At 42.0% G+C, this 25,432-nt stretch overlaps 1 protein-coding gene across 24 annotated transcripts in view; it reads left to right on the forward strand.

The window, feature by feature from the left end:
* Nucleotides 1-25,432, forward strand: part of LRRFIP1 (LRR binding FLII interacting protein 1) — a 217,465-nt gene that overhangs the window by 124,071 nt on the left and 67,962 nt on the right. For 12 of the 24 annotated variants that reach the window (XM_068245365.1, XM_068245340.1, XM_068245353.1 and 9 more), the window contains exons 2-11: nucleotides 127-213; nucleotides 9,288-9,305; nucleotides 11,927-11,974; nucleotides 14,898-14,942; nucleotides 18,007-18,054; nucleotides 19,741-19,797; nucleotides 20,608-20,670; nucleotides 23,233-23,319; nucleotides 24,627-24,671; nucleotides 24,838-24,897. In XM_068245365.1, coding sequence (XP_068101466.1) covers nucleotides 127-213; nucleotides 9,288-9,305; nucleotides 11,927-11,974; nucleotides 14,898-14,942; nucleotides 18,007-18,054; nucleotides 19,741-19,797; nucleotides 20,608-20,670; nucleotides 23,233-23,319; nucleotides 24,627-24,671; nucleotides 24,838-24,897 — 558 coding nt within the window. The remainder of the gene's footprint in view (nucleotides 1-126; nucleotides 214-9,287; nucleotides 9,306-11,926; nucleotides 11,975-14,897; nucleotides 14,943-18,006; nucleotides 18,055-19,740; nucleotides 19,798-20,607; nucleotides 20,671-23,232; nucleotides 23,320-24,626; nucleotides 24,672-24,837; nucleotides 24,898-25,432) is intronic. The other 12 variants (XM_068245342.1, XM_068245346.1, XM_068245343.1 and 9 more) reach the window with 12 other exon arrangements.

The raw sequence follows: 25,432 nt of genomic DNA on the forward strand, positions 1-25,432 counted from the left end.
GTTTATATTTTGTAAGTGTTCCAAGTAGAATCTTTATAGCATAGTAACTGGAAATATAATATATTGTTTTCCAAGAAACCTCTCAATGCTAGACTTCTGTTTGATTGCTGTGATCTTACTTTGCAGGCAGAGGCAAGACTGGCGGCCAAGAGGGCAGCGCGTGCTGAAGCGCGAGAAATTCGCATGAAGGAGCTGGAGCGACAACAGAAGGAGGTAAGGGCAATCAACACACTCCAGTTAGTATTGGTGACGCTCCTGGCACACTTGAGAAATTGAAGGAAAACGTTTACACTGTATGCTGAAGCAAATGTATGTATAACTACCGTATGTTCACCCAGCCTTGTGATTTCACACACCTCTACCCCACTGCACAGCCATGCAGATCACACCACACTCTATTTAGCTTTGTAGCTTCTCTGTCACTTGAAGATGAGTAGACAGGAAATGCAGGAAGCTGAGGTGCCAAAATGACATATTTGCATGAAAATCTAATGTAGCAGTGGTGTGCAAATCTTAAAGAGAACCCGAGGTGGGTTTGAAGAATATTATCTGCATACAGAGGGTGGATCTGCCTATACAGCCCAGCCTCTGTTGCTATCCCAAACCCCCCTAAGGTCCCCCTGCACTCTGCAATCCCTCATAAATCACAGCCACGCTGCTGACAAACAGCTTGTCAGAGCTGGCTGTGTTTATCTCTATAGTGTCAGTCTGCTGCTCTCCCCACCTCCTGCAGAACTCCAGTCCCCGCCTGCATCCCTTCCCTCCCTGCTGATTGGAGGGAAGGGACGGGGCAGGGACTGGAGCTATGCAGGAGGCGGGGGAGCAGCTGAGACTGACACTACAGATGTAAACATAGTCTCACAGCATGGCTGTGATTTATGAGGGATTGCAGAGTGCAGGGGGACCTTAGTGGGGTTTGGGATAGCAACAGAGGCTGGGCTGTATAGGCAGATCCAGCCTCTGTATGCAGATAATATTCCTCAAACCCACCTCGGGTTCTCTTTAAAGCCCCCTCTACACCATGCAATTTCGCGTGTGATCGATCAAATTCGATTGGATTGAATTTGATTGGATCGATTAAATCCGACATGTCCGGGATTCGATCGGTAGTGTGGTCGATTTTGCATTGATAACTATGCAAACACAACTACACTACCAATCGAATCTCGATCGGAAACGTCGGATTTAATCGATCCAATCGAATTTGATCGATCACTTGCAGAATTGCATGGTGTAGAGGGGGCTCCTGATTTAGTGAGCACTATTATCAGACTTGTATGTCTTGCATTTAAAGAGACACTGAAGCGAAAAAAAATGATATAATGAATTGGTTGTGTACTATGAATAATTACTAGAAGATTAGCAGCAAAGAAAATATTCTCATATTTTTATTTTCAAGTATATAGTGTTTTTTCTAACATTGCATCATTCTATAATATGTGCAGATTACACAATACTCAGCATTCAAAATGATTCTTTCAGAGCAGTCTGTGAACTAATGACCTCTCCTCTGTCAGAGAAAAATGAATTTGTTTAGTAACAGTTGAGATAATAAGTCAGATAACAGCTCTCTCCACGACTTTGAAAGTCATAGAGCTTAATGGCTTTTTTCCATAGAGATAACAACTGGAGTTTCTTAACTCTTCCTGTACTGGAAACAATCAGACTGATGTATCTGATCTTAATGTTTTATTTCTTAGCTGTACTACACATACAAATCATAATATCATAATTTTTTTTTCACTTCAGTGTCTCTTTAAGTGGGAATAAACATAGTCCTTCTTAAAAGGGAAAGTACTCAGAAATTCTCCCCAAACTTGCACAGCTTCAGCAGAACTGAATGAGATGCGTTACAAAGCAATTCTGGGGCAGGGACAGGCTGCGCACCATGTGATCAGAGGAACAGGCAGTGCACCATGTGATCAGAGGGCACAGCTGTTGGTGTCCATATAGCCTCAGTGATGGGCTGTCAAAGGAGAACAGAAGCAGTGGTTTCATTTCAATAACATTCTTGAAACTTTGTTATTGTGACTTTTTGTACCGTATACTCTAAAATATTTGATTTTAGCTCTGCAAAGTTAAACCTGCATGCAAGTAGGAAAAAATATATTTTTATAATAAATACTTCAGTGTAACAACAAACCATGTGTCTCCAGCCTCCTCCCCAGCTCGCTGTACTCGGTCATAGAGTAGACAGTATTCCGGGAACACCAGCTGTCCACAGAAATAAGGAGGTTATAGTGACACACCACAGACTCCACAACAGATATATAGGGCCAAGCAAGTGCACAGCAGAACAGGGTATCCTGCTTTGTTCGGCTTTTTATCCTAATATTGGGATTGAATTGGATGTAGCTGCACTTCTCCTCCTATCAGGTACATGGTTGTAGTGCATGTGCTCAGCCTATTATCATGTCAGAAGGCTGCAGTTGGTCAGAAAAGCACTTAAAAAAGTCTGCGTAATCTGGCTGCAGTGAGTTATATATAACTCAGATTAAGGGCTAGCCCAGACAGACCTTTCAGTTCAGGCAGAGATTTATTTAATGTGATTCTGACTGAAGTTCAAAGTCAGTCAAACCGTTTTGGCTGAACAATGAACTGTTATATTCTGTTCACGCTTAGGTTCACCTCAGGTTCCAATCAGTTTCCCTTTTACTAGTATGACTGAGACGTGAACTGAGCTTAAAATTAAAGGGAATGATCTCAAAGGTCTCTGTGTGCTATTCCTAAGGGCTCTTTTCCACTATGAAATGCAATCGCAATCGCGTTTCAATTTCCACCATGCGATTGCGATTGAGCTACTATACTCATTATAGTATTGCTCAATCGCATACAAAACGCGGCAGGACGACGATTGCGCTTTGACCAAAATCGCATCGCAATCGGGTCGCACTAATGTAAATTGCTGCTGCAGTTTCCATTAGTTTAATGTACCTTGCGATTTGCGATCAGAAGCAAATCGCAGGCTAGTGGAAAAAGGCCCTAATGTAGTGTAGAATAATTGTATTGTGGCTGGCAGACTCCTTGTCGATGAGTCTAACCAGTTCATATGGCTATTTTGATATGCCTATGGATCCTCTGTGCCTTAGGTAGGAGCCATTCGTTTAGAATAGATACAGGAAGTTCACAGTTTATGTCTGGACATGCGTTTCACAGTCTAGAGGTGTGAGATGGGACCACTCTCTGAGCTGTTCTGCTCAATATGAGCTATCTGGTGGGACAGGTGTAAAGATTCCAGAAGGTGTGGAAGTAAAAGGTATGCATGGAACTGTTTGTGAGGTTACCTCATCCTCCGCTTTTGTTTGCAAAAATGTACTTGATCTCCGGGAACACTCTAAGCACATTTGCAATGTCACCCAGTCCTCAATGACAGCACACACACCACACACGGGTGTTTTTTTACTTCACACTTTAAAAAGTGAATTTCCTCCTCTCTGGCTTATTCTTGCTATCCTTGTTGTTTTTAATAGAAATAGTTGAATAGTAGCCCCTATTTCTGTCCAGAGGCCACTGTTGAAGTGCCTACACACATCCAGCTTTGACCACAGCTATGTAGTATGAGAGTTTAGCTGCACAATCTGTTGGCTTTCATACTATATGCAAGCGGTAAAATTGGCCAATCAAAATTGTATGTGTGTACCTTAGAGGTTTAAAGCTAGGTTCACACTGCACCAGTTTCCCGACATGGACTGTCACAGCGGATCCGATGGCAATCCACTGTGTCCATCCATTGTTTTTCTGGCGTCACTTATAATAGACGTGTCACAGACCGTGCCCAGGCTCTCGGCTTGATAATTCTAAGCAGTAATATTCATGACCAGTAGTCTGAACTGGCAGGTAGGTCCCGATAGTGACTGGCAAACCTGGCAGCCAGTCCCACACTGAACCTGTAAGCAAACATTCTAGAAATGTGATCCAGCAATTAGGTTGTCTGATCACTTACATTGCTCAGCAGCCTGTAAAGCCTTGTACTCAGGGCTGAATTTGTCAACAAATTTGTACTCGAGGCCACTGTCAACAACCACCCCCCTCCAGTGTAGGTAGCGAGATGACCCTTCACCCTCCCTCCAGTATTGGTAGCCCATTGAACTTTCCCTCTAGTATAAGCTGCCAGATGACCCTCTCCCCTCCAGTTTAGATAGCCAGATGACCCCCCCCCCCCCCCTCCTCCCCTTCCCTCCAGTATAGGTATCCAGTGGATCCCTTCCCTCTAGTCTAAAAAGCAAGATGACCCTCCCCTATTCCATATTGATAGCTTGATGACCCCCCCCTCCCTCCAGTATAGGAAGCGAGGTGAGTCTTCCCCTCCCCCACTAGTATAGCCTGCTGCCCACCCGCCCTTGATCCTGTAGTACCCTAGGCCATGGCTGATAGCCTTGGCTTAAATCTGGCCCTGCTTGTACTGGCTCCCTCTCCCCAGTATAACACATTTTAAGCTTAGACTGCCTCTCCCATCTGTTTCTGTGCATCTGCCTATCGTGTGCGCGGGGCGGTAATAGTTTGCAATTAGGCTGTTTTAATGTGCCCATACATTACTCACTTTGCAGCATCAAGATTCCATCGTTTTGATCATGATGATTGAGTCTGATGGAGATCGATGCCACATTGTGCCCGATCCTCATTTCAATGAATTTCCAGCTGACAGATCAAAACAATCCGGCATGCGGGGAACACCTCATGTGAAAGGGTGCATGGCAGCAGTGGTATTCAATTCCTGATGGCCATCGTATCCCCAGCCGGTCTCTTCTCTCCTCATTCCATGTAAAATATGCTTCCCCTGTCCACTGGCGCCTCCCCTTGTGTCCCAGGGTGCCTGTACCTCGTGACAACCCCACATGTACTGACATCACATGAGGCAGACTTCGGGGGCCCGGCAGGCAGAGGCGGCTGCATGGTCAAATCTGCTAACTATCTGCAAGTGTATGGGCACTTTTCGGCCAGTTTAATACTTGCACACTTTTTTTTTTTTTTTTTTTTTTTTTTTTTTTGGTGTGTGTGGTTTACTTTATTCCTCTATCTTATATCTTAAATATTATTTTAGCATTATTTTCCTCTATATGATTAGAATATTTTACCTGTTGGTATGGAGACTGCCACACAAGCCAGTTGGCATACTTGACTACCCTTCTCTGCTGGTGTCCTTGGTATACGTCTTACCCAGAAGTCTGCAGAAAGGAAGAAGTGAAATTTCAGACATACCTACAGTGTGTCTAGGCTTACTGCAATTACCAGGAACACATGGAAGAAGTGTAGACTTTAAAAGAAGTCCTAATTCTCAGTTGTTCCTGTCATTCCTATTAACCCCTTCCTGTTAAGTTATTTCAGTGCGGTATGGGAGCAACTTCAGAACAGTACACATACTGTATGTCTATATGATACAGCTTGCCTAAATACTTGCAGTGTTTTGAATGTAATTTAGTAGCAACTCTGTTACTTCTATTGTTCTCAGAGTTAGTGGAGTTAGAAAGTTACATGCAGATAAATAACACAACAAGCAAAGCTGGTAATGTAAAATAAAATTATGATTAGTAGGAAGAAAGCGCTGCTGTCTGCTTACTATATCTTCACAAGGGTCATAGCGAAATCTGGAATGTTAACACTGCACAATGTTCATAGCCTTATTGGAATTCCCGAGGGTGGGGTTGTTGGGTCAGTCAAGTATTTCTGCACCTTGTGTAGACTATTTATTAACTGAAGTCCTTCCTTATCAGACAAACATAAAGTGTTGAGAGTGTGCAGTAGCCAGGCTGATCAGGAGGAGATGACATGCATTTCAGAAACCAAACCTATTTATACTTGTCATATTCTGCCTGGGAGCTTACATCCAGAATAACAGGATTTGCCATTAAATCTGCAGTATTTGTTTTTGATATAGTAGTAAATTGACCAAACTTTGGATTGGGTTAGCAGCTATTCTGTACATTGTGCTCATGCAAACTTTTTGCTTTCTACTGTTTAAATCTGGACTATCCAGCCTTTTTATTTTTTTTTTTGTTTTAAACATTTAGGTAATCCTGTTAAAATACAATCTTACCATTTCTATGTAATATAAGGGAACTGCCTAAATTATCCTTTCAGTATATTCACTTAATTTACTCTTATGGTACATAGAAATGGTAAGATTGTATAAAAAAATTGTACCATGTATGGCCACCATAAAGTGGGGTAAATATGACTCCATATCATTTTTTCTCTCCCTCATTAGTATAGTGGAGTGTTTCCCTTAATGTACACCGGAACTGAGAGGGATATGGAGGCTGTCATGTTTATTTCCTTTTAAACAATACCAGTTGCTTGGCAGTCCTGCTGATCTTTGGCTACAGTAGAATAGCTCATCTGAAACAAGCATGCAGCAAATCCAATCAGCCTTCACTCAGAAACTTTAGATCTGCAATATACATTGTTTAAAAGGAATATAATACAATTGTCAGCCTATATACCCTTCTCAGTTTAGGAAAACTCCGCTGTCAGAGAAGTTGCCGTTGCTCAGCCCAGATGCACTGCTAGCTTCCATTCGTCTCCACCTGCAACAGAACATACACTGACTTTCCAAAAAGTCACCTCCTGGATACAAAGTAAATGGGTAAGCCTTCCATTGGATGAGGGCAGCTGACTATCGAATATACTGAATAACCGGGTTATTCCATCAGTGAATTTTTTCTTCCCCTATGGGCATTGGGCTTAAATTGTCAGTGCTGTAGGGGAGCATGTGATATCATTCATTTTCACACATGGGTTGGCCACCACGGAAAACAATGAATTACTGTAGTCTCTTTTTAGGCTGATTTATATTTCCATAGGATAAAATAAACAATCCTCCTGGTTTGTTAATGATTGCCACTATTCATAGCACATATAGAGGTGATCCTTTACTAGTACAGGACCATTGAAGAGCTAATGCAGCAACTGCAGGAAGCTCCCATGTGTGCCCTTTAGTTCCAGGTGCCTTGGTGCGCAGTCTTTGCATCCCCTATTGCTATGCCATTACAACCCCCTTCCAGCCTCCTGAATTTCAAGTTTAATATAGCAATTACAAGAACTACTATTTTTTTTTTCTTTATTTGTGTTTTACCCTGTATTGTATTCACTATGTAGTCTAAGCTGGTCAGCTGGATAGCATACTGGTAAGGCTCTTGCCTTTGCTGTGGGATTTGAGCCTTTGACCAAGGTTCAAATCCTGGCTCAAGTTAATACGTAAAACAGGAAGGAGTCTTTGGGCAATGCTCCCTAATGATCCTGGTCACTCTAAGGGCCGGTGAACACTTGTTTTAAAAAAAACGTATCCTTTGGATACGTTTTTAAAGCTCTGCAGAAACTCAGGAAGCGCATTCTATATTAAAAATAGAACCCGCTTCCACTCGTACAGAAACAGGAGAAAATGAGAATGGACACTCTCTCCTCTTTCACTAGGCTAGTTGCCACATCCTCGTCACCCATTTCGGCCGCATCCCATAACTGTCGTGACATCATACTCACTAGTCCCGCTGTCCATCACCGCCGCTCGGCCGACTTTGACAAGCCTGGAGGCCAACAGAAGCATGGGGATTCTCCATTGGGCTGCAATAGACCTCCTCCAACATGTTGAACCAATGATAAATCTCCCTGTTGCTAGGCAGAATTGGCCTGTTGCAGCCTATGGAGAGCCATGCCTCTGCTGGCCTCCAGGCTGTGCAAGGGACTGACCAAGAGGCGGGACGAGCGGTGGTGGTAACAGGTGAGCAGCTGATGCATACGTACCACCGCGATTGACGTGCAGATGCAGAACCCGCGTAGGCATCCAGATCAGATCTGTGTCAAAGAGATCAGTTTTTCAGAAAAAGCGGATCCGTTTGACACGACTCTGACCTGGAATCGGACCAACAGGACAAGTGTGGATCGAGCCTTAGTGGCTGCGGCCCTGAAGAGCTAGGAGTCCACCAGGAGAAAAGTGTGATAAATGTTCTGTGTCTAATGCTACGGTAAGGGCGATACTCTTATCTTCTGCTCGTTTTCCTTATCTTTTTCCATTGACCACCCCCACCCCCCCCCAATGTGGTATCGAGCGCGGAATCGATTGGGTGGGTGATCGGACATGTCGGAAATTTTCAATCGAGCCATCTAAATGGCTCAATCGAGCAGCGAAAACGTACTGTCGATTTCCAGCATAAGAGGCAGTACTGTACAGATCCTTGAGTGACCTGTGATCACTTACTACAAGTGTCTTTGCATTACAGCATCAATACAATAATGGCTGACTATTCTTATCCAGCTCCCACCCCTCCTTCCTTGTGGTGATCAGCTTAAATCATTAGCAGAATCCCTGTATAAACACACAGGAGGAGGGGGGAGTGTTACCTGTCTGCTGGCTGTCCTGAGACAAGAACTGATCTGTACAGTGACAGGCTGGGAGCACACAGACCTGTCTGGGTGGTTGTAAACACCTCCTTAATTTCTGCACACAGGTGGCAATTTTCTCAACAGTATGAAAACATACAGAACTGTCCAGCAAGGTTTCTGTTTGCTTGCTTAATGACTTGTGACTAAACTCATAGGCTGTAAACATGCCCTGGTTTATGCTCATATAAACAAGGAAGAGAAGTCTGCATTCTAGTTGATGACTCCTGAGTTTACAAAGAGTCTTTTGTTTTTACTGAAGGACTGAGAGGCAGCCTGGCAAATCCACTGCACCTGACTTTGTCTTTGGCTCTGGTTACTTGTAACAGGAGGCAGCAGCTCAGCCACTTTACCTCTTCTCAAATCACAGACACGGTGGCCTACTCTGGCCTAGTCTCGTGCCAGCCTGACCTAAATTGTACCCTCAAAGCTGCCAATCCCAAACGTATGAGGCTGTGGGCCTGTGCACATCCGCTGCCTTTAGACCACATGTATAAATGTCTCTGGACTCCTCTGAGATATTCCAGAGATAGCAGGTGCCCAGCGAGGAGGACTCTCTCACTACACCACACACACTATATTTAACCACCTCTTAGCACCAGGAGATGAATCTCTAAGAACATTTGTTTGTTGCTCCTTTCTGTATCTCAGGCAACAGCTCGGAACCTGAATTCTAACTACATTATCAGTAGACTTTCTGAAAACATTTCTGTACTAGCTCTAAACAAGGACCTGGTACCTAGAGATACGATAATGTAAATAATTATCCAGCGCTGAATCTCAGCAGCTTTATCTTTGCAATCCTGCAGGCTGCTGTGTAAATATTTCCATCTTTTCACTGTTTGGCATTTATCTGTCACTGCTTCTGCTTGTCTATTTCTGACTCTTTCTGCTTCATTTCTTTCTGTATACAGATCTACCAGGTTCAGAAGGTAAGGTCTGCCTGCCACTGTGCTTCGCTGCATGATTGCTTAATTTACAGTATGTGTAGCCTGTTTTTCTATGTAGCGTTTGTATCACCAACTTTTTTAATAAGTCAAGGCACAAAACAAACTGACAATTTTCAAATTTACCTCCATTGTCAATGCTAAAGCTTGGTTCACACGGATGGTTGTGAAGCGTTGCTGTTAGCAGCATCTGATGGTACCAGCTAATCAGTGTTTTTGTTTTTTGGGGGTTTTTTTTGCCTAACCTATGTAATAGAAGTGTAAAACCCAGGGCTGTGGAGTCGAGGAGTCAGATTTTATTTATTTATTTATTTATTTATTTATTTTTAACCACCAAATCCATATCCTTTGTAAAAATTAGACTAAGGAGTCGGAGCAATTTTGGGTACCTGGAGTCGGAGGTTTCATAAACTGAGGAGTCGAATGATTTATGTACCACAACCCGGGTAAAACTGAGTGAATGTACTGGGAATGGATACTTTAGGGATTCCCTTATGATTCATAGAAATGGTAAGATTTGATAAAAAAAAGGCACCTTTAGACGCCACCAACAACCTTCTCCGACTGCCTAGATTTTTGCGCAAAGTAGATCAAGGCGTTAACAGGATTTTAGCAAAGTCCTGTCAAAGCAATCTTTTTAAAAATCGTAGAACTCCAAATTCTACGGAGGTGATTAACACCACAACCGACACCCAAAAGCTGCAAGCAGTGTCATTGTAAATCATCATGGTAAATACATATTTTTATACGCCTATCACAAACTCCTCAAACATTCAGTAAAGAACCGGTTGCTTCTTAAAACAAAAAACAAACAAAAAAAGACTGCAAATATCTGCGTAAACCAAGCCAACGTGTAATTTTTGGTTATAAAGATTTAAATAATTATTTAATCAAGGTTTCAGCGGTTACTTGGTCTAAACTCCAAATATCTGACACCAATAATGGCTGCTGAATTTACTCCAGTGGTGGCAGTGGCAGGCTTGATCTTTGCCCCTTTGCAATGCATGATGGGAGCGGAGTATCCAGACAGCTCTAGCTAATTCTTTGAGCTAGAGATGATGCTACTATGATGCAGATCTTGTTGCGCTAAGTATGAAGGTATAGCAATTTGAACAGAGGCGCCAAAAGAATAAGATCAAATATTAAGGTTTAAAAATTGTTTGGGAGGCAGAGGTGGACTTACCTCCTATAAGCAGACACAATAAGCTGTGTATTTCAACAAAAGAATATATTTATTGATACACTCCAAAAATAAACTTGAACTTATTTTTGGAGTGTATCAATAAATATATTATTTTGTTGAAATACACAGCTTATTGTGTCTGCTTATATAGGAGGTAAGTCCACCGCTGCCTCCCAAGCAATTTTTAAACCTTTTAATATTTGATCTTATTCTTTTGGCACCTCTGTTCAAATTGCTATACGTCATATATCCACCCTTGGTGGAGGGGGACACCCCGTTTTCACATCTACAGAGAGCGACTTCTTAATCCTGAGTGAGGACAGGCTAATCTCCTCACCTGCCTATACAGTGGTTGCCTGGAGGTAACCCTGGTTTGTGAGTATTCATTTTACTCTTTTTTTCATTATAACAATTGTGTTGACATACTACACTATATTGGGCTTTCGGTTCTCTCTTTTTATTTTAAGTATGCTACTACTTTATTTTAAGTATGAAGGTAGTTTGTCAGAAAAAAAAAAAACAGGGCTGTGGAGTCTGAGTCGGGGCAATTTTGGGCACCCGGAGTCGGAGTTGGAGTGGTAGTCGTTGATTTCATAAACTGAGGAGTTGGATGATTTTTGTACAAAATCCACAGCCCTGTTAAGTATTAGACTCAGAAGTCAGAGTCGAGGAGTCGGAGTCTGAGCCATTTTGGGTACCCGGAGTCGGAGTCGTGGTTTCAGAAACTGAGGAGTCTGAGTTAGTCGGAAGATTTTTGTACCGACTCCACAGCCCTGAAAAAAAAGTGCAGATTTGAGTTAAGGCAATCCGAATTGGAAACAAATGTATTTGATAGGCTTTGAAGCTGCATACTGATCAACACAATTTTCATGAAGTCAGAAAAATTAGCATATTGTTGATCATCTCCAGCCACAGCTCAGCAATTCCAGTCAGCCACTAGTGATTATAACTGATAGTATTCAGCAGCTTGAAACCCCAGTTCATTCCTCTTCTGATCTATCGATTAGGGATATTTGCCTAGATTTTAGCTTTAACAATGTCCAGGTTTTTTTTGTTTTTTTCTAGCATGTTGCAAGCTTGCATAAAAATCACATACTTGTATTTATTGGATCTGGGCTGTTCTGCTACAGCCATAAATTGGTATCTGCCTCACCCAAGTTTTTATAAGTAGACAGTATAATTTATTTGGCTAAGTCTGTCCTCCTGATTTAGAATGTGCTTTTAGTAGGTAACATTTTATTGGCATGGACAATCTTGTATTTGAAGTATATAAATGTATTGCTGGTGTTGTGGATGATTGTGTTTGCATGTTATTGTATGCTATATGTATAGTGAGTGCCGTGCAGTACTGTCTGTCCTGCTTGTAGTTCTTCTCTTTGGTGTGTAACAGTCTTTCTGACCTGTCACTTTTTTCTTCCTTTAGAAATATTATGGTTTGGATGCCAAGTGGGGTGACATTGAACAGTGGATGGTAGGCCTTTATTGCCAATCCTTTTTGTGTGTAAAGTGCTGTGTATTAGAAGCACTCAGTGGCGGATCAGTGGGAAGATTACTGCATCGTGTAGTTGCAAGATGATTCTGGGGGGGCACCATTTATCGGCATGTGGAATGTTTGTGTTCCTGTATCAGAAACACCTGCTGTTCTTTGATTACTGAGCTTTTATGTTCTCTTTAATGCTCCATCCATCTCATATCCCTTTCAGCAGACTTTTACGGGGGGGGGGGGGGGGAGACATACTCTGCTAGATTTTTCTTTTAACATTCAGGGCGGGTTTCCACTCGTGTCGTCCGTCTCCAAGATAGACGCTGGCGCTTGTGCATGCCGATTAACCATCCAAATCCCTGCAGCCATTCATTGCACAGCTATGGTGATTAGAACATGTCCAGAATTATTTCACGCACATGAATTCGGAAGCAGCCTATTGATTTATTGCAGATCCATATTTGTGTGTATGAAATCAGATACAAGAAGTAGAAAGGTTGGTCAGCACACCAGCTTCTCAATAAGCAAAATTTAATGTATCATATGTCAACACTAAGGTTAACAATTGTTTCGGGGCCACAGAGGGTCCCCTTGATCAGAACAGTGCAGACAAACAGTTTGTCTGCACTGTTCTGATGAAGGGGACCCTCTGTGGCCCCGAAACAATTGTTAACCTTAGTGTTGACATATGATACATTAAATTTTGCTTATTGAGAAGCTGGTGTGCTGACCAACCTTTCTACTTCTTGGATATCACTTGGGATGATGCTTAGCGTCCCAGGTCAAGCACCCGAAAAACACTAGGACAAGTGTGCCGCTCTGCACCCTCTCACCTTACTTGAAATCAGATACAAACAGCACTAGTGGAAACAGGCCCTTGAGCAAATAATATTAATCTGTTTATCCTATAGCCACTCGTCACAACAGCAGCAGAATATAGTCCTAAATTATATGTGAAAGTATGCATGCCACTTCCAATACCTGATGCCTCCTCATCTGAAAGGGATCCTTGTTCATTTGGCATCTTCCACCTGACAAGACATCTTACTACAACTGCTTCTCTACATACAGCTGCTTGCCTATCCATAAGTGCAGTGAAGTGGTCCCAGGGAGAGTGCTATTAACTTGTGTGTATTTTACATGGCCACAGTAAAGTGTAAATATCAACTAATTAGTTCAGTTTTACATTAAGAAACCAAACAGACATTTGTAGTCCCCTCTTAAAGTGAACCAGAGAGAAACGATATTTAAAAGATTTTATACATACCCGGGGTTTCCTCCAGCCCCGTCCGCACAGATCGCCACCATCCTCTGTCTTCTCCCATAACTTCTGCTAGTCTGTGCAAGTACAGTGCACTCTCTCCGTCTGAGACTAGTACTGCGCAGGCGCAGTAGTATTCTCTGAGTGTGCCACAGTCCTGCATGGGCTGTGACGTCCTGAAATTGGGTGACTTTTCAATCTCGACAATGCTCCAGAGAGCGTGCGAATGTATGTTGCTCTTGCCTGCAGGTAACTTCAGTTTAATGTTTCTAACTCAGGCTTGTGGGAATCAATAAGCCACCAACAGATTTGTATAAAGTGAATCCGTATTGTGAATAGGCAGCTTTAGTTGGCAAATTCCTTTTTTTTTTTTTCCAGTTCAGGTGATCTAGAACAAGGACACCTGAAATGAAAGGTATATGAAGGCTGCCATATTTATTTCCATTTTGAACAGTGCACATTGGCCTGTCCTTTTCATTATCAACCTGCCATAGTCCTTGAACAAGCATGCAGATCAAATATTTCTGACTGAAGTGTATCTGGATTTGCCGCATGCTTGTTTCAGGTGTGAGATAACATTAGTGATGCATGAAAGCTCCACGGGATGACGGGCAACTGGTATTGTTTAAACAAAGGGAAATGTGGCAGCCTCCATATGCCTCTCATTTCAGGAGTCCTTTAACCCTCTGGCTTCACTTAGTATGTATGGAATATTTGTAGATGTGAGGGAGAAGCAAAAAGTAGAGGTAAAATACTGATGATCTTCTCTTCATACTGGTAACTGTGGACATAACCATATAACGCTTCTGCACATCACTCCCCTGCATGCTGATGCACTGCTTCAGCCTTTTCACCAGTTTCTTCATTTCTGGGGAGAAGAAGCTTTATAGCTTCTCCCAAATCCAGGTCTGCAGAACTCCTTTACGCCCATCATCAGAGCAAACCTGCAACCATGTAGTGCCTCTAAGACTTCATATCTGCACAGCGCCATGACTTGGCTGTGAGGGCAGTGTGGAACACCTTGCTGCAACTATGGCATGTTCTCCAGCATTGGGATTACATTGCATGATTTGTGGTGATTTTACAGGTTTTAGTTTCTCCCTCTACCCAGAGAAAGCGAACAGCATGTTGTCCTACAATAGTGCAATCCCACAACAGGCACGGAATGCTTCACTGTGTGGATGTCTGAACTTCCCATAAACCAATGCAAACGTTTTCTGTTGCACCGTTCTTCTAACTGCTGGCGTTGCTGCATAACTTTCAAATTGCCTTTACTTTTTTACTTTTTTCTTGTAGTTCATATTTACCAGGAAGGAAAATCAAGTTATTGTAGCATGGGCTATATTAAATATTTCAGAACACTATAGTTTGAAAGTAGTAGAATAACTGTTTTGTAGAAAAGCCATTGAGTGTATTCTCAGCCTTGTAGTGAACGGAATGTTTATCAGCCTGCATGTCTCTTGTTATACTTTTCCATTGTAGGCCTGTGTTTTGTCACTGTGCTACCAGCTCTCCTCTTTGTTCCTGCACTTCTTTCATTCTCTGTGCTTCTTGCCTCCCTCTTGTATCCTTGTATCTGTGTTATGCCTTCCATCCTCCCTGCTCTGAGCGGCTTCTTGTGTTTCTCTTGTTCCTGCCATGCTTTTCCAGGAAGACAGTGAGCGCTACTCACATAGACCACGGAGGAATCTCCAGGTCAGTTGTTATCCATTTACCATCATGCAATAACTTCACCCTTGCCTTTTAACAGATTTACATGCACATTAATGCTAAAGCTCCAGATTCTTTGCTCAGTTTTGCTCTTTTTAACATCTCTCTCTAACCTGGCTACTTATGTTCTACATTCATGTCCGTTACTCACTGAACCTTATGGCTGTATTTTTAAAACGTACCCTTGACCATTTCTCATCTGTATATTGGTATATAAACAGTAGTATAGGCAGAAACTGTAAACTGTATGCCTCATATAAAAGGTTTGTTTCTCTTTTGATGATTTTTTTTGTAGATGGAAGACATAAGTACAGTTCCAAATGTCCTGAAGACTTAAAATAAAGACCGAATGGCTCCATGACATTGGTGCTGAGCTCCTCACACACACATATTTAGCACATAAGCAGCACTTTTACTGTGCAACCAGACCTAATTCAATATTAGTTTATCGTGACTTATGTGAGTGCTCTAGCCATCAGGCATTAGGTGCCAATTAAGGATGGACAATGAAAATGGTTGAAACCAAATCCAGCTCATTGGAGTTACAAGGCAACAGTACTAACCACCAGTGGTTGCCAGCTCTCTTTGCAGCCAATAGTTTTTTGTTTTGTTTGTTTTTTTAAAGAAAAAAACTCGTTTGGTGGGCTTTGACAGTCAAAAAGGACCCCTGGTCTTTTTGACTGTCAAACGTTGTTTTGCCATTCATAATATTCTTTATTTTCATGTGAAGGATAGAAGAATCAGTATTGCATAGTTGCATTTCACCTTTTACACTTTGTGGTGGTATTCGGTAGTTCTAAAAACTATGACGAGCAGACTAGGGTAGAATATGATATAATGCAGGTAAGCATCTATGGAATACCCCACCGGTAGGAATAGACTACCTTAAGGTTGTTACACACAATACCATTTTATCATATTTCTATTAAATTCCGAAGTAGAATCAGTTTTTCTGTAACATTTGAAGAATCTGACCAATGTATAACACACCTGTGTTCAATTTTCCCCTATTTATGAAACAAAATGATTGCAAATCTCTGAAAAAAGTGTCTCTAATCTATCCTAAACATTTTATTTTCTGAAATTGTGCTGAAAGTTCCGCCACTCCCGATTAGTTTTATCTGGAAAAAAATTTGTAGCAGATTTCACTTGAGAAATCCCCCGCAGGCTCCTCCGTTTGAATCTCCTGCCATGGGGGACTTTTGCATTCTTTGGAAGCACTCGGGCTCTGCGTACGCAGGAGTGCGTGAGAGAGGGCACATGCATGTGTGAAGTACGGAGGGGCCCATCTTCAGAAGCCCAAGTGCTTCCGAAGACTGTCGAAGCCCACCCAACGCGGAAGAGAGCAGTCCAAGACTGAACACTTGTGGACTGCTAATGGAGAAGCCTGACAGAGAACGTGGAGACCAGGAGGAGAATGGGAAGGCTCTATAGGACCCAGAGCCTTCCTTCTCCTTTTTTTTTTTTTTTTTTTTTTTTTTTTTTTTCCCTCCTCCCTTCAAACTCGCTTTACACCACTGACAAGCAAGAAAATTCTCAGAATAATTTTGATCGTTGTCTTCCACCTACTTTTTGATACTTCATCAATTGCAGAGTGCTGAAAAGTTATTTGAAACAGAAGATAAAAATTATCTCCATGAAGAAAACTTTGGAGAAATAAATGAATTGAATAAGGGCCTTTGTCTTTTTGCAATGATATCAATTTCCTACATCATATTTATAATTGGCATTCTTGCAGTGACTTCTGTTTGCTGTTTTTGTTGCTGACTGTGGGCTGGTGCACACCAGAAAAGCTTTTCTGAGCGCGTTATTTTAAAAGCTCTGTTATCCTATGTGTGTGTGCACACTGGAGCAATGGAATTTTGTAAAAAATAGCATTGCAGTAGCAAAAGCTTTTTTTAAATCTCTAGCGTTTAAGAAACTCATCTTGTGTGCACCAACCCTGTGTCATTATTGGTGAGCTTTTACCTCACAGTCAGTTCTTTGTCACCCAATCACTGGGGCAGACAGGAAGTGAACAGACATCTCCCCTAGTGGTGCAAGACAGACAATACTAATATGGCTTTCTAAGTCTTCCTGCACAAAACTGAATTAAGAATAAAAAAAATAGCTTGAACTGCACCGTACTTGCAGGTAAGTGTATAAATTGCCACATAACGACAAAAGGAAATATGCTGGATCTCATCAGAATTTGGAGTTGCCATTAAAGGGAGTGTTAAAAGATACCCGAAGTGACATGTGACATGAGATAGACATGTGTATGTACAGTGCCTAGCACACAAATAACTATGCTGTGTTCTTTTTTTTCTTTCTCTGCCTGAAAGCGTTAAATATCAGGTATATAAGTGGCTGACTCAGTCCTGACTTAGACAGGAAGTGACTACAGTGTGACCCTCACTGATAAGAAATTACAACTATAAAACTCTTTCCTAGTAGAAAAATGGCTTCTGAGAGCAAGAAAGATATAAAAAAGGGACTTTCTTATCGGTGAGGGTCACACTGTAGTCGCTTCCTGTCTGAGTCAGGGCTGAGCCAGCCACTTACATACCTGATATTTAACTCTTTCAGGCAGAGAAAGAAAAAAAGGAACACAGCATAGTTAGTTGTGTGCTAGGCACTGTACATACACATGTCTATCTCATCATGTCACATGTCACTTCGGGTATCTATTAAAGTGTCCATGAGCAGAAGCAGTGGGTATGCGTACAAGCATACCCATGTCTATTTAGGAAAGAGGGGACACTCAACAGCCCCTTCATTTAGCGCTGCTTCCCCCTGGTGGCCGCTATAAATTACATGGCATCAAGCGACACTGAAGCAAAGAGGCTCAGTGCCTTGGACCAGGAAGTCTGCGGGTCCTCTCTGCGCATGCGCAGGCATCCTGGCATCCGCCGGGCTGCTGTAGTGTGTGTGTACGCACCTTAAAATGCTGAAAATTTAAAGAGAAGATTAAAATTATCACCTAGGAGATAACTCAGGTGAAAAAGTTAATTGCATATGGGCCTTGGCCTCTTATCTGACTTCATCTCACTACTTCCTTTTCCTGCAGGCAGATGAAGATGATGCTATGTCTGTCACTAGCAGAAGCAGCCTAAGGGTCAGTAAGCTATATTCCTTCTATATGCATGCTGAGTGCTGTACATAATTAGTGGGGGGTAATACATGTAATGTCTATGTGATACTGTGCCATACTAGTTACTCAGATTCGCAAATGTGTCTTTGTGAGTAGATCTCCATGTCTGCAATCAGACCGCCCTGCGTCCTCCGTTCTTAAGTGTCCCCCTTCCTGTGTCACAAGTAAAATTAACAACCATTGTCCAAGTCAGGGGATAGGCTGTCGGTATAGCAACATGCCATTGTTTTCCCTCAAACACCTAATTCAGTTTGTAAAAGGAAATCATTTCTGTAGCGTGTTATTTTACAAAAGGCAGTGCAGTTCTATAAACCACTGGGAGTGTCTTCTGAGCTAAGTTATAGTATAGTTTAATCTGCCTCATAAGTTTTAATGTCTGCCTGTAAAAGGCAGGAGATGCAAAGATTCACTAGTGAATTGGAAAGCTTATTGCAGAACCATATTCAGGTTTTCACTTAGTGGCTGTATAGTGTACTGGTTAAGGGCTCTGCCTTTGACATGGGAGACCAGGGTTCAAATCCTGGCTAGGTCAAGTACCTATTCACTAAGGAGTTCAAGGCAAGACTCCCTAACACTGCAGGGTGGCCTCTTGAGCGCGTCCCAGTGGCTGCAGCTCTTGAGCGCTTTGAGTCCAACAGGAGAAAAGCGCTATACAAATGTTTGGATTATTATTATTACTTACTTGCTTAAAAGGCATTTTTATTTATCTGATTTTATTTAAAAGACCACTATTGTAAAAATTAAAAAAAAATGTAAATGTAAATTTGTAAGAAGCAAATTTCTAATGGATTAAGATGCACTATAAATTATTTTTCTCTTAAGTTCCTGTTCGTTACAGTAAGCAGTACAAATCTGACAGTTTTAGATAGGTTTTGGACTAGTCATCTCCTCGGGCTTGCTTTACCTTCAAAATACACTTACTATGTGGCTTTTGCTCCGCCCAACTGCCACAACAGTGTGCAAATGCATAGGCAGGCTGGCCAGCATCTTTGTATAGATCCATTCCAGTGATTGCTTTTGTAATGAATAAAGAAAATGCTGAGACTCCCCCATGAGGATAGACTAGTCCAAAATATGTCAAAACTGTCAGAGCTTTAACGTCTACTGTAAATGGCTGCAGCATAGAAAAGTAATATATAGTGCATTTTACTTTGGTAGAAATTAACTTATAAAGTATGTGTACACATTTATTTTAAAATGTTTGAGATTAGTTGCCCTATAAGCAATCCTTAATCATTCAGGCTGGAGGATCCATTGTACAGTGCTTCATGCTGTCATTACCTAATGTACCCCATATTTTTCTTAAAATGTAATGTGTTGTAAAGACTTAGAGTGTAGTGGTAAGGTTATGTCATGTTGTGTGCAGTGTGGTGCGGTTTAGCACAACACATATAATGTTGTGTATGTAGCATGTCAGAGATTGCATAGAGTCTTGACACCCTCACTTGTGCATTATGCCGCATTGTCTACCAGGAATGCTAAGCTGTGCAGAATTCTGACAGAAAACGATCTTTCACACTGTAGTAAATTTAATTTTTGTATGCTTGCATGTGTTTGTGTGTACACTTGTGTGTTTTGTGACTGCCTGGCTGAGACAAGACTTTCACTATTGTCTTCACGTGTTGGTCCTTCTTTTCTTTCTTCTCACAGACCAATGGTTACGAGGATGAATTAGGAGGAGCACCTCAGTATAGGAAGTCCAGCAGGGTCAGTTAACAGTGCAGGAAGTGTGTTCGGTTTGTACATGTTGCGTGCTTAGAGGATGATCACAACTTGCTTGATGTGTTGTGTGTTTACAGTACCTGTCTGATCATGCAGTTGTGGGTAGCTGCATATAACAATGTAACGATTGTTACATAGAGCCTTTGTGGCTGGTGAGGTGCCTGGGAGCAGGACAGGCCTCCACAAGCCCTCAGTTCCTGAGAAATATCAGCTTACATTTTAAACTCCACCTTTCATCCAGTATGCTGGCTCTGACTACTGTGTTACCAAGGAGACCAGTAGATTGTCTACTTCCATAGATATCTGCATGGGTAGGCAATGTCCCTGGTTCCTGCTGACCTGACTGTGGTCTCCAGGTGTTTCCTGTGGTTTTAGAAAAAAACTGGCAGACCACATGACTGTCATAGGATCCATATGAAAGTATTCTCCATTCCTGGTCATATGATGATCTGTAAAGATAAAGTCCTGCATGTTGGGGACATATTGAAGCGAGTGTGGCCCCCACAAGGGTTTTCCAGGTTATGCACCTGCTTGTTTAGTATGTTCCACAGAGATCAGTCATCATGACCAATGTTATACTACTAATTCCAGCTTGCATTGACATTTGATGAAGATTGTATACAGGTTGGAATTGGGCCAATCATACACACTTTCTGTAAATTTTAATTATCCGAGTTTATCCTAAGCTGCATACAATCTGCAAGCTAGAGTTCTTAGCATGTTCTCACCACCTCTAGTGATCGGTAATACCATCTATAGATGATGTCAGCAGAGGTGTCTTTCTTTTACCCTTAGAGCTCTACAGGCAGTGGGGAGACCTACCAGTCCTCTCGAGGGCCGCCCAGAAATGAGACTACGGTTGGTTGTGTGCATACAGCTTAACTGGTGTGTGGAGCCTTGTACATGGCGTCCAGCCACTATTAACAGGCCACTAAAGTCTGCTCAGATACAAGGAAATGGCTCCACAGCTTTCTGTGTGAAATTGATGAAGTGCTTACAATTAATATCTAATCTGGCTAAATATATAAACGCATGTGTGTATGTTTTATTATATAACGTGTGTATGTAGAATTATGTACAGCGTATATGTGATAATAGATCTAGATATAATTACTTGTACATAATTGCATTGTGTAGGCTGAGTAACTATGACAGTTTGACTCCTCCCCTAATTACCAACAAGTATCCCACAAACCCCAGTGTCAGCACAACTGCCTTGAGTTTGTGCGGAGTAAGCACGCAAAAGGTTTATATCTAAAACCTAATTCTTTCATATAATACTTAAAAGTAAGTACCATATGGAGGAAGAAAGTTCACATTCCATGTCCTCTCCCTGAGCTCAGCTGCTTGGTTTACATTCCAGGTATTAAAAAAATCCACTTTAATAAGGCAGGTTAAGCACACACTGGGCCCACACCTACTCCTTGGCCTTATAACAGCTACTATGGCTGTACCATGCCCTTAAGGGAACCTTCTTAATAAAACAGGGGAACCATCCACACCATGGTACAGCAACAAAGTTCACCAAGGCTCAGCCATGGCAATAGCTTTTTCCTGTTTGTGTGAATACATAGCAGAGTCCCATGCAATTATCCAGCTTTGATTGGCCTCAATTCACTAAACTTATCTCCTGTCTATAATAACTCTTCTAGAGTTGTTACCATGGTGATAAGGCATGTAGTATTCAGGAAACATTTTACCTTAGGCAAGCCTAAAGTTAACTCTTCTGTCTTTAAATTAACTCTTCAATCCTTAAAATAACTCCAGAGTTAGACAGGCTGTTAATTAGCTGCATGTGACAATAACTACAGAGGAGGTAACTTAAGGAATGAAGAGGTAAGATAACTCTCTCACGTGTGGAGGTAAGTTTTCTCTTGCCTTATTATCTCTAGCATGATCTTAGTGAATTGAGGCCATTGTCTTTGTTACAATTAGTGTGCAGCCAGTCCAGCCATCCTTCTATGCCGCTGGCCACCTCCTGCTGAGATGGGTATTTAGGACACAACAGATATGGTCATTCATAGTGATGGCTAGATCTGGCATGTATGGAATGTCTAAATGTGCCCATTAATGATCCAATTTCCCCAACAATCGACTAAATGCTCTGATCGGAAACTATCATTTCAGTCCACCATCAGAGGGGAAGATCAGCAATCCAATCACACCAAAATTGACATGTGAGGCTAGCTGCCCTTGCAGTAGGGAGGAGTTGCAGTAAATGCCAGTTTCATGGTCATTGTGAACTCTGTATAATTAGGACAGGGTTTCAGCTGCACACCCATGTGTTTAGGTTTAAATGTATATGGTGTTTGTACAAACCACTAAATCTAATGACGCATGGACAAACTTTACAGGCCATTAACCGAACAGTAAACAGTGTCTTATTCCACAACTTTAAAAGAAGACAAGTGACAGGTTATCCTGAATAGTAAACAGCAAAACTGCTTAAGTCTCTCTGTCCTCTGTACTTTGTAAAGATTGTGGGTGTGAACCTTTTTTTTTAATATCAGTGGCTTGAATGTATAAAATGTATGTGGGAAGTAGCATGGCCCCACTAGAGCCAGTGTGATGACTGGTGCATGTAAAGAGATGTATGTTGTGCATGCATGCAGCACCGTCCAGCACTGAGCTGTTAGGTATAGGGTCTCAGAGAAAATAAACACATATATCAGTAGCTAAAGATTGGCTGTACTTACATTACATATGCATTTCACTGTCCACGTTTGGATTTCACAGAATTTGTATATAGTATATGCAGAGAATGATGCTCCTGACAGCCCATGGCAGGTTCCATGTTTGTGAAGCCAAATGTGTCGTCATGTCCTGCCTGCTTCCTGATCACAGAGGAGCTGGTACAGAATAACACAGTGTGCAGTGAATATTAATGAGCCATGTGGCTAGGAACAATAGCGGACTCCTGCAGTGTACTCTGCCCGGAGATTTATCTGTGCTGTGGCTGGACTGAGTTAGAAGCTGCTGAAACTTGATCCCGTCTTCTCCTTAGCAGCCGAGGGGAGGGCCCCAGAATGCTTTGCAGTATAGAATGCGGCTTGCGTACTCCTTAGGAGCTTAGCTTTGCTGATAAGCACACATCAAATGTAAGAGAGATTTTTATCTTTAGTAATGCCTTTTTGGCTTCTGTCTAAACTGTTTAACACAGGAGAATAGAGGTTTAAATTAGCTTCTGCAGCCTGACAGTTACTCTTTAGCATACTTGGACCATTAATATTGCTCCTTATTTCTGTATAGCGTAACCAGAGCTCAAAGGTCTTTCATTTATCAGACCTTATCTAATAAAGTCTGATTTATATACATGAGCTTCTGTGCTGTGGTGTCAGTATGATGCATGAGGGTGTGTGGGGCTATCATGTGTTATCCGCTCGCTTTATTCACGGGTCTTCCTGTCTTTCCTGTATGCAGAATGCCGCTTACCACTCTGACCTTAGCCTGGCCAGCGCTCCACTAACATCCAAGCCGCAGCAGCAATCTGTGCACAATGGAAGCCGGGTCTGTCGTCTTCAGTCTTTTTCCTTCCTTATGAATATAGCTATACTTCTCTCTCCCCATCCGCCATCTTCCCCCCCCCCCCCCTTTCCTTCTTCTCTCTACCCCTCCTCCTTTTCCTTCTTGATTCACACTTGCCATCTTTCTCTCCTTCTCTCTTTCTCTTACTTTCTCTTTTGCTGTTGCGCTCCTCTCCCCTCGACTCCCCATTTCCCCTCCTCTACCCTCTTCTTTCTTGCTCTCTCTCTTTCCCCCTCCTCCTCCCTCTCCCCTGTTTTGTGGCCCTGGTTCAGTAATCTCGAATTTAGTTTCCCCGAATTTTCTCACCTTATTGGCAAAATAACTTTTCAGCCCTCAGCAAGCAAAAAAAAAAAATTATTTAAAATGTTTGATTAAGGCCTCCTTCACACTTTTCAGCGCAGATGGCTGTGTGATCGGAATGCAACACCCGTGATCACGCGCCTTCTGTGCTGCCGTGCGTTGCACGGCTGATCTCACTCACTATAGTGAATGTGTCAGCGCTGCGCTTTGCCAAGAAAGCTGCACTGCGAGCAGCAGTGCGATATCGCAGCACATGTACTGTAATACTCTCATATAAGCCTAATCTTTCAGCACATAAACTATGTCAGATAATTGCCAATGGCACTCGTCCTGCCCTGAGCCCCTGTGGGTTCGTAGCGCTCGCTATGCTACTCTGATAAGGCGTGTTAACTTTGATAAGGTGTGCTATTTGTCATGTCACGATTTAGTGAATCAAGCCCCAAGTGTGAATGAGGCCTTCAATTTCATATTACTTTTTTTTTCTTTCATTTTCTATATGCTGAAAGTGTATTTTGTAGGCCAGATGAGAAGATCAGTAGACAGAGCTTGTGTGTTTCAACAAATACTAAAGAAATGCAGTATGACTATACGTTTGAATATGCATGCATATATGGATATGAATACTTGTTCAATGTATAAATCATGATTTGGAAGTTTACACTTTTACTGTAATAAAATACATATTTTACACCAACCTTGATAAATTCAAGAAGAAATACGTCGCCCCCACTTAATTTGGAATGCAGTATCTCATGACAATCAGGATTGTATAGACATCAATAACATTAAATCCTTATTGGTTGTTACATCACTATGCAGATCACATCACTATGCAGATCACATCACCTTGCATGTAGTCACTGCTGTTTGTCCTGATTATTGAATAGGCCTGGTAGTGGGCTGGTGCACACAGGCTGCTAATGCTGGGGGCCGATTGCAGAAGGACAACACAGTCTGCTTTTCTCAAGTGTACTTCTTTTCTCCTACAGCCTTCACTACTGAACTGCAACACTCTGCCTTCCAGATCACAGCGGGTGGGTCACTTAACTTTCTGCTTGATATTTTCCTCCTTTGCTATTGTTATAGTTTTGTTTACTTGTTCATTTCCTTTATTCCGCATGCAAGCTTCTTTCGCTTGCATCGTAACTCTGGTGTGTTCTCTTGTATTCTGACTGTTTTCTCTGTGTTCCCTGGTGATAGGGGTCACTCTATGATGAGGGTGTCGGCAGTGGCAGTCGTCGCTCTTCCAATTCCAGGCCTGTGAGAGTTTTTCTTGGCTTCATTCTGTTGTACAGCTGTTGTCTGAGTGTTCTATAAACTTGCTGAATGTAAATAATAATTCAGAACGCTGAGGCTGAGCTAATGACCTTGATGACTCTTCTGGATAAGTGCTCTGTCTGCGTTCAAGAGCGATACTTTTTGAACTCCTGTGGATGCCTTTCTGATGTCAACTTAAGAGGGGTTTAAAGGGAACCTGAGGTGAGAGGGATATAGAAGCTGCCACATTTATTTCCTTTTTAAACAATACCAGTTGCCTGCCAGTTCTCCTGATCCTGTCTCTAATAGTTTAAGCCATAGACCCTGAACAAGCATGTAGCAGATTGGATAAGCCATATGCTTGTTCCAGGGTTTTGACTCAGACACTACTTATGCCAAAAGATGAACAGGGTTACCAGGCAACTGTCATTGTTTACAAGAAAATAAATATGACAGCCTCCTAATCCCACTCACCACGGGTTCCCTTTAAGTCATTAAAGTAGAACTCCACTCTAAACCTCTGCCATAATTTTCAGCA

This window comes from Hyperolius riggenbachi, chromosome 7, assembly GCF_040937935.1.
Source record: "Hyperolius riggenbachi isolate aHypRig1 chromosome 7, aHypRig1.pri, whole genome shotgun sequence".
Classification (NCBI taxonomy): Eukaryota; Metazoa; Chordata; class Amphibia; order Anura; family Hyperoliidae; genus Hyperolius; species Hyperolius riggenbachi.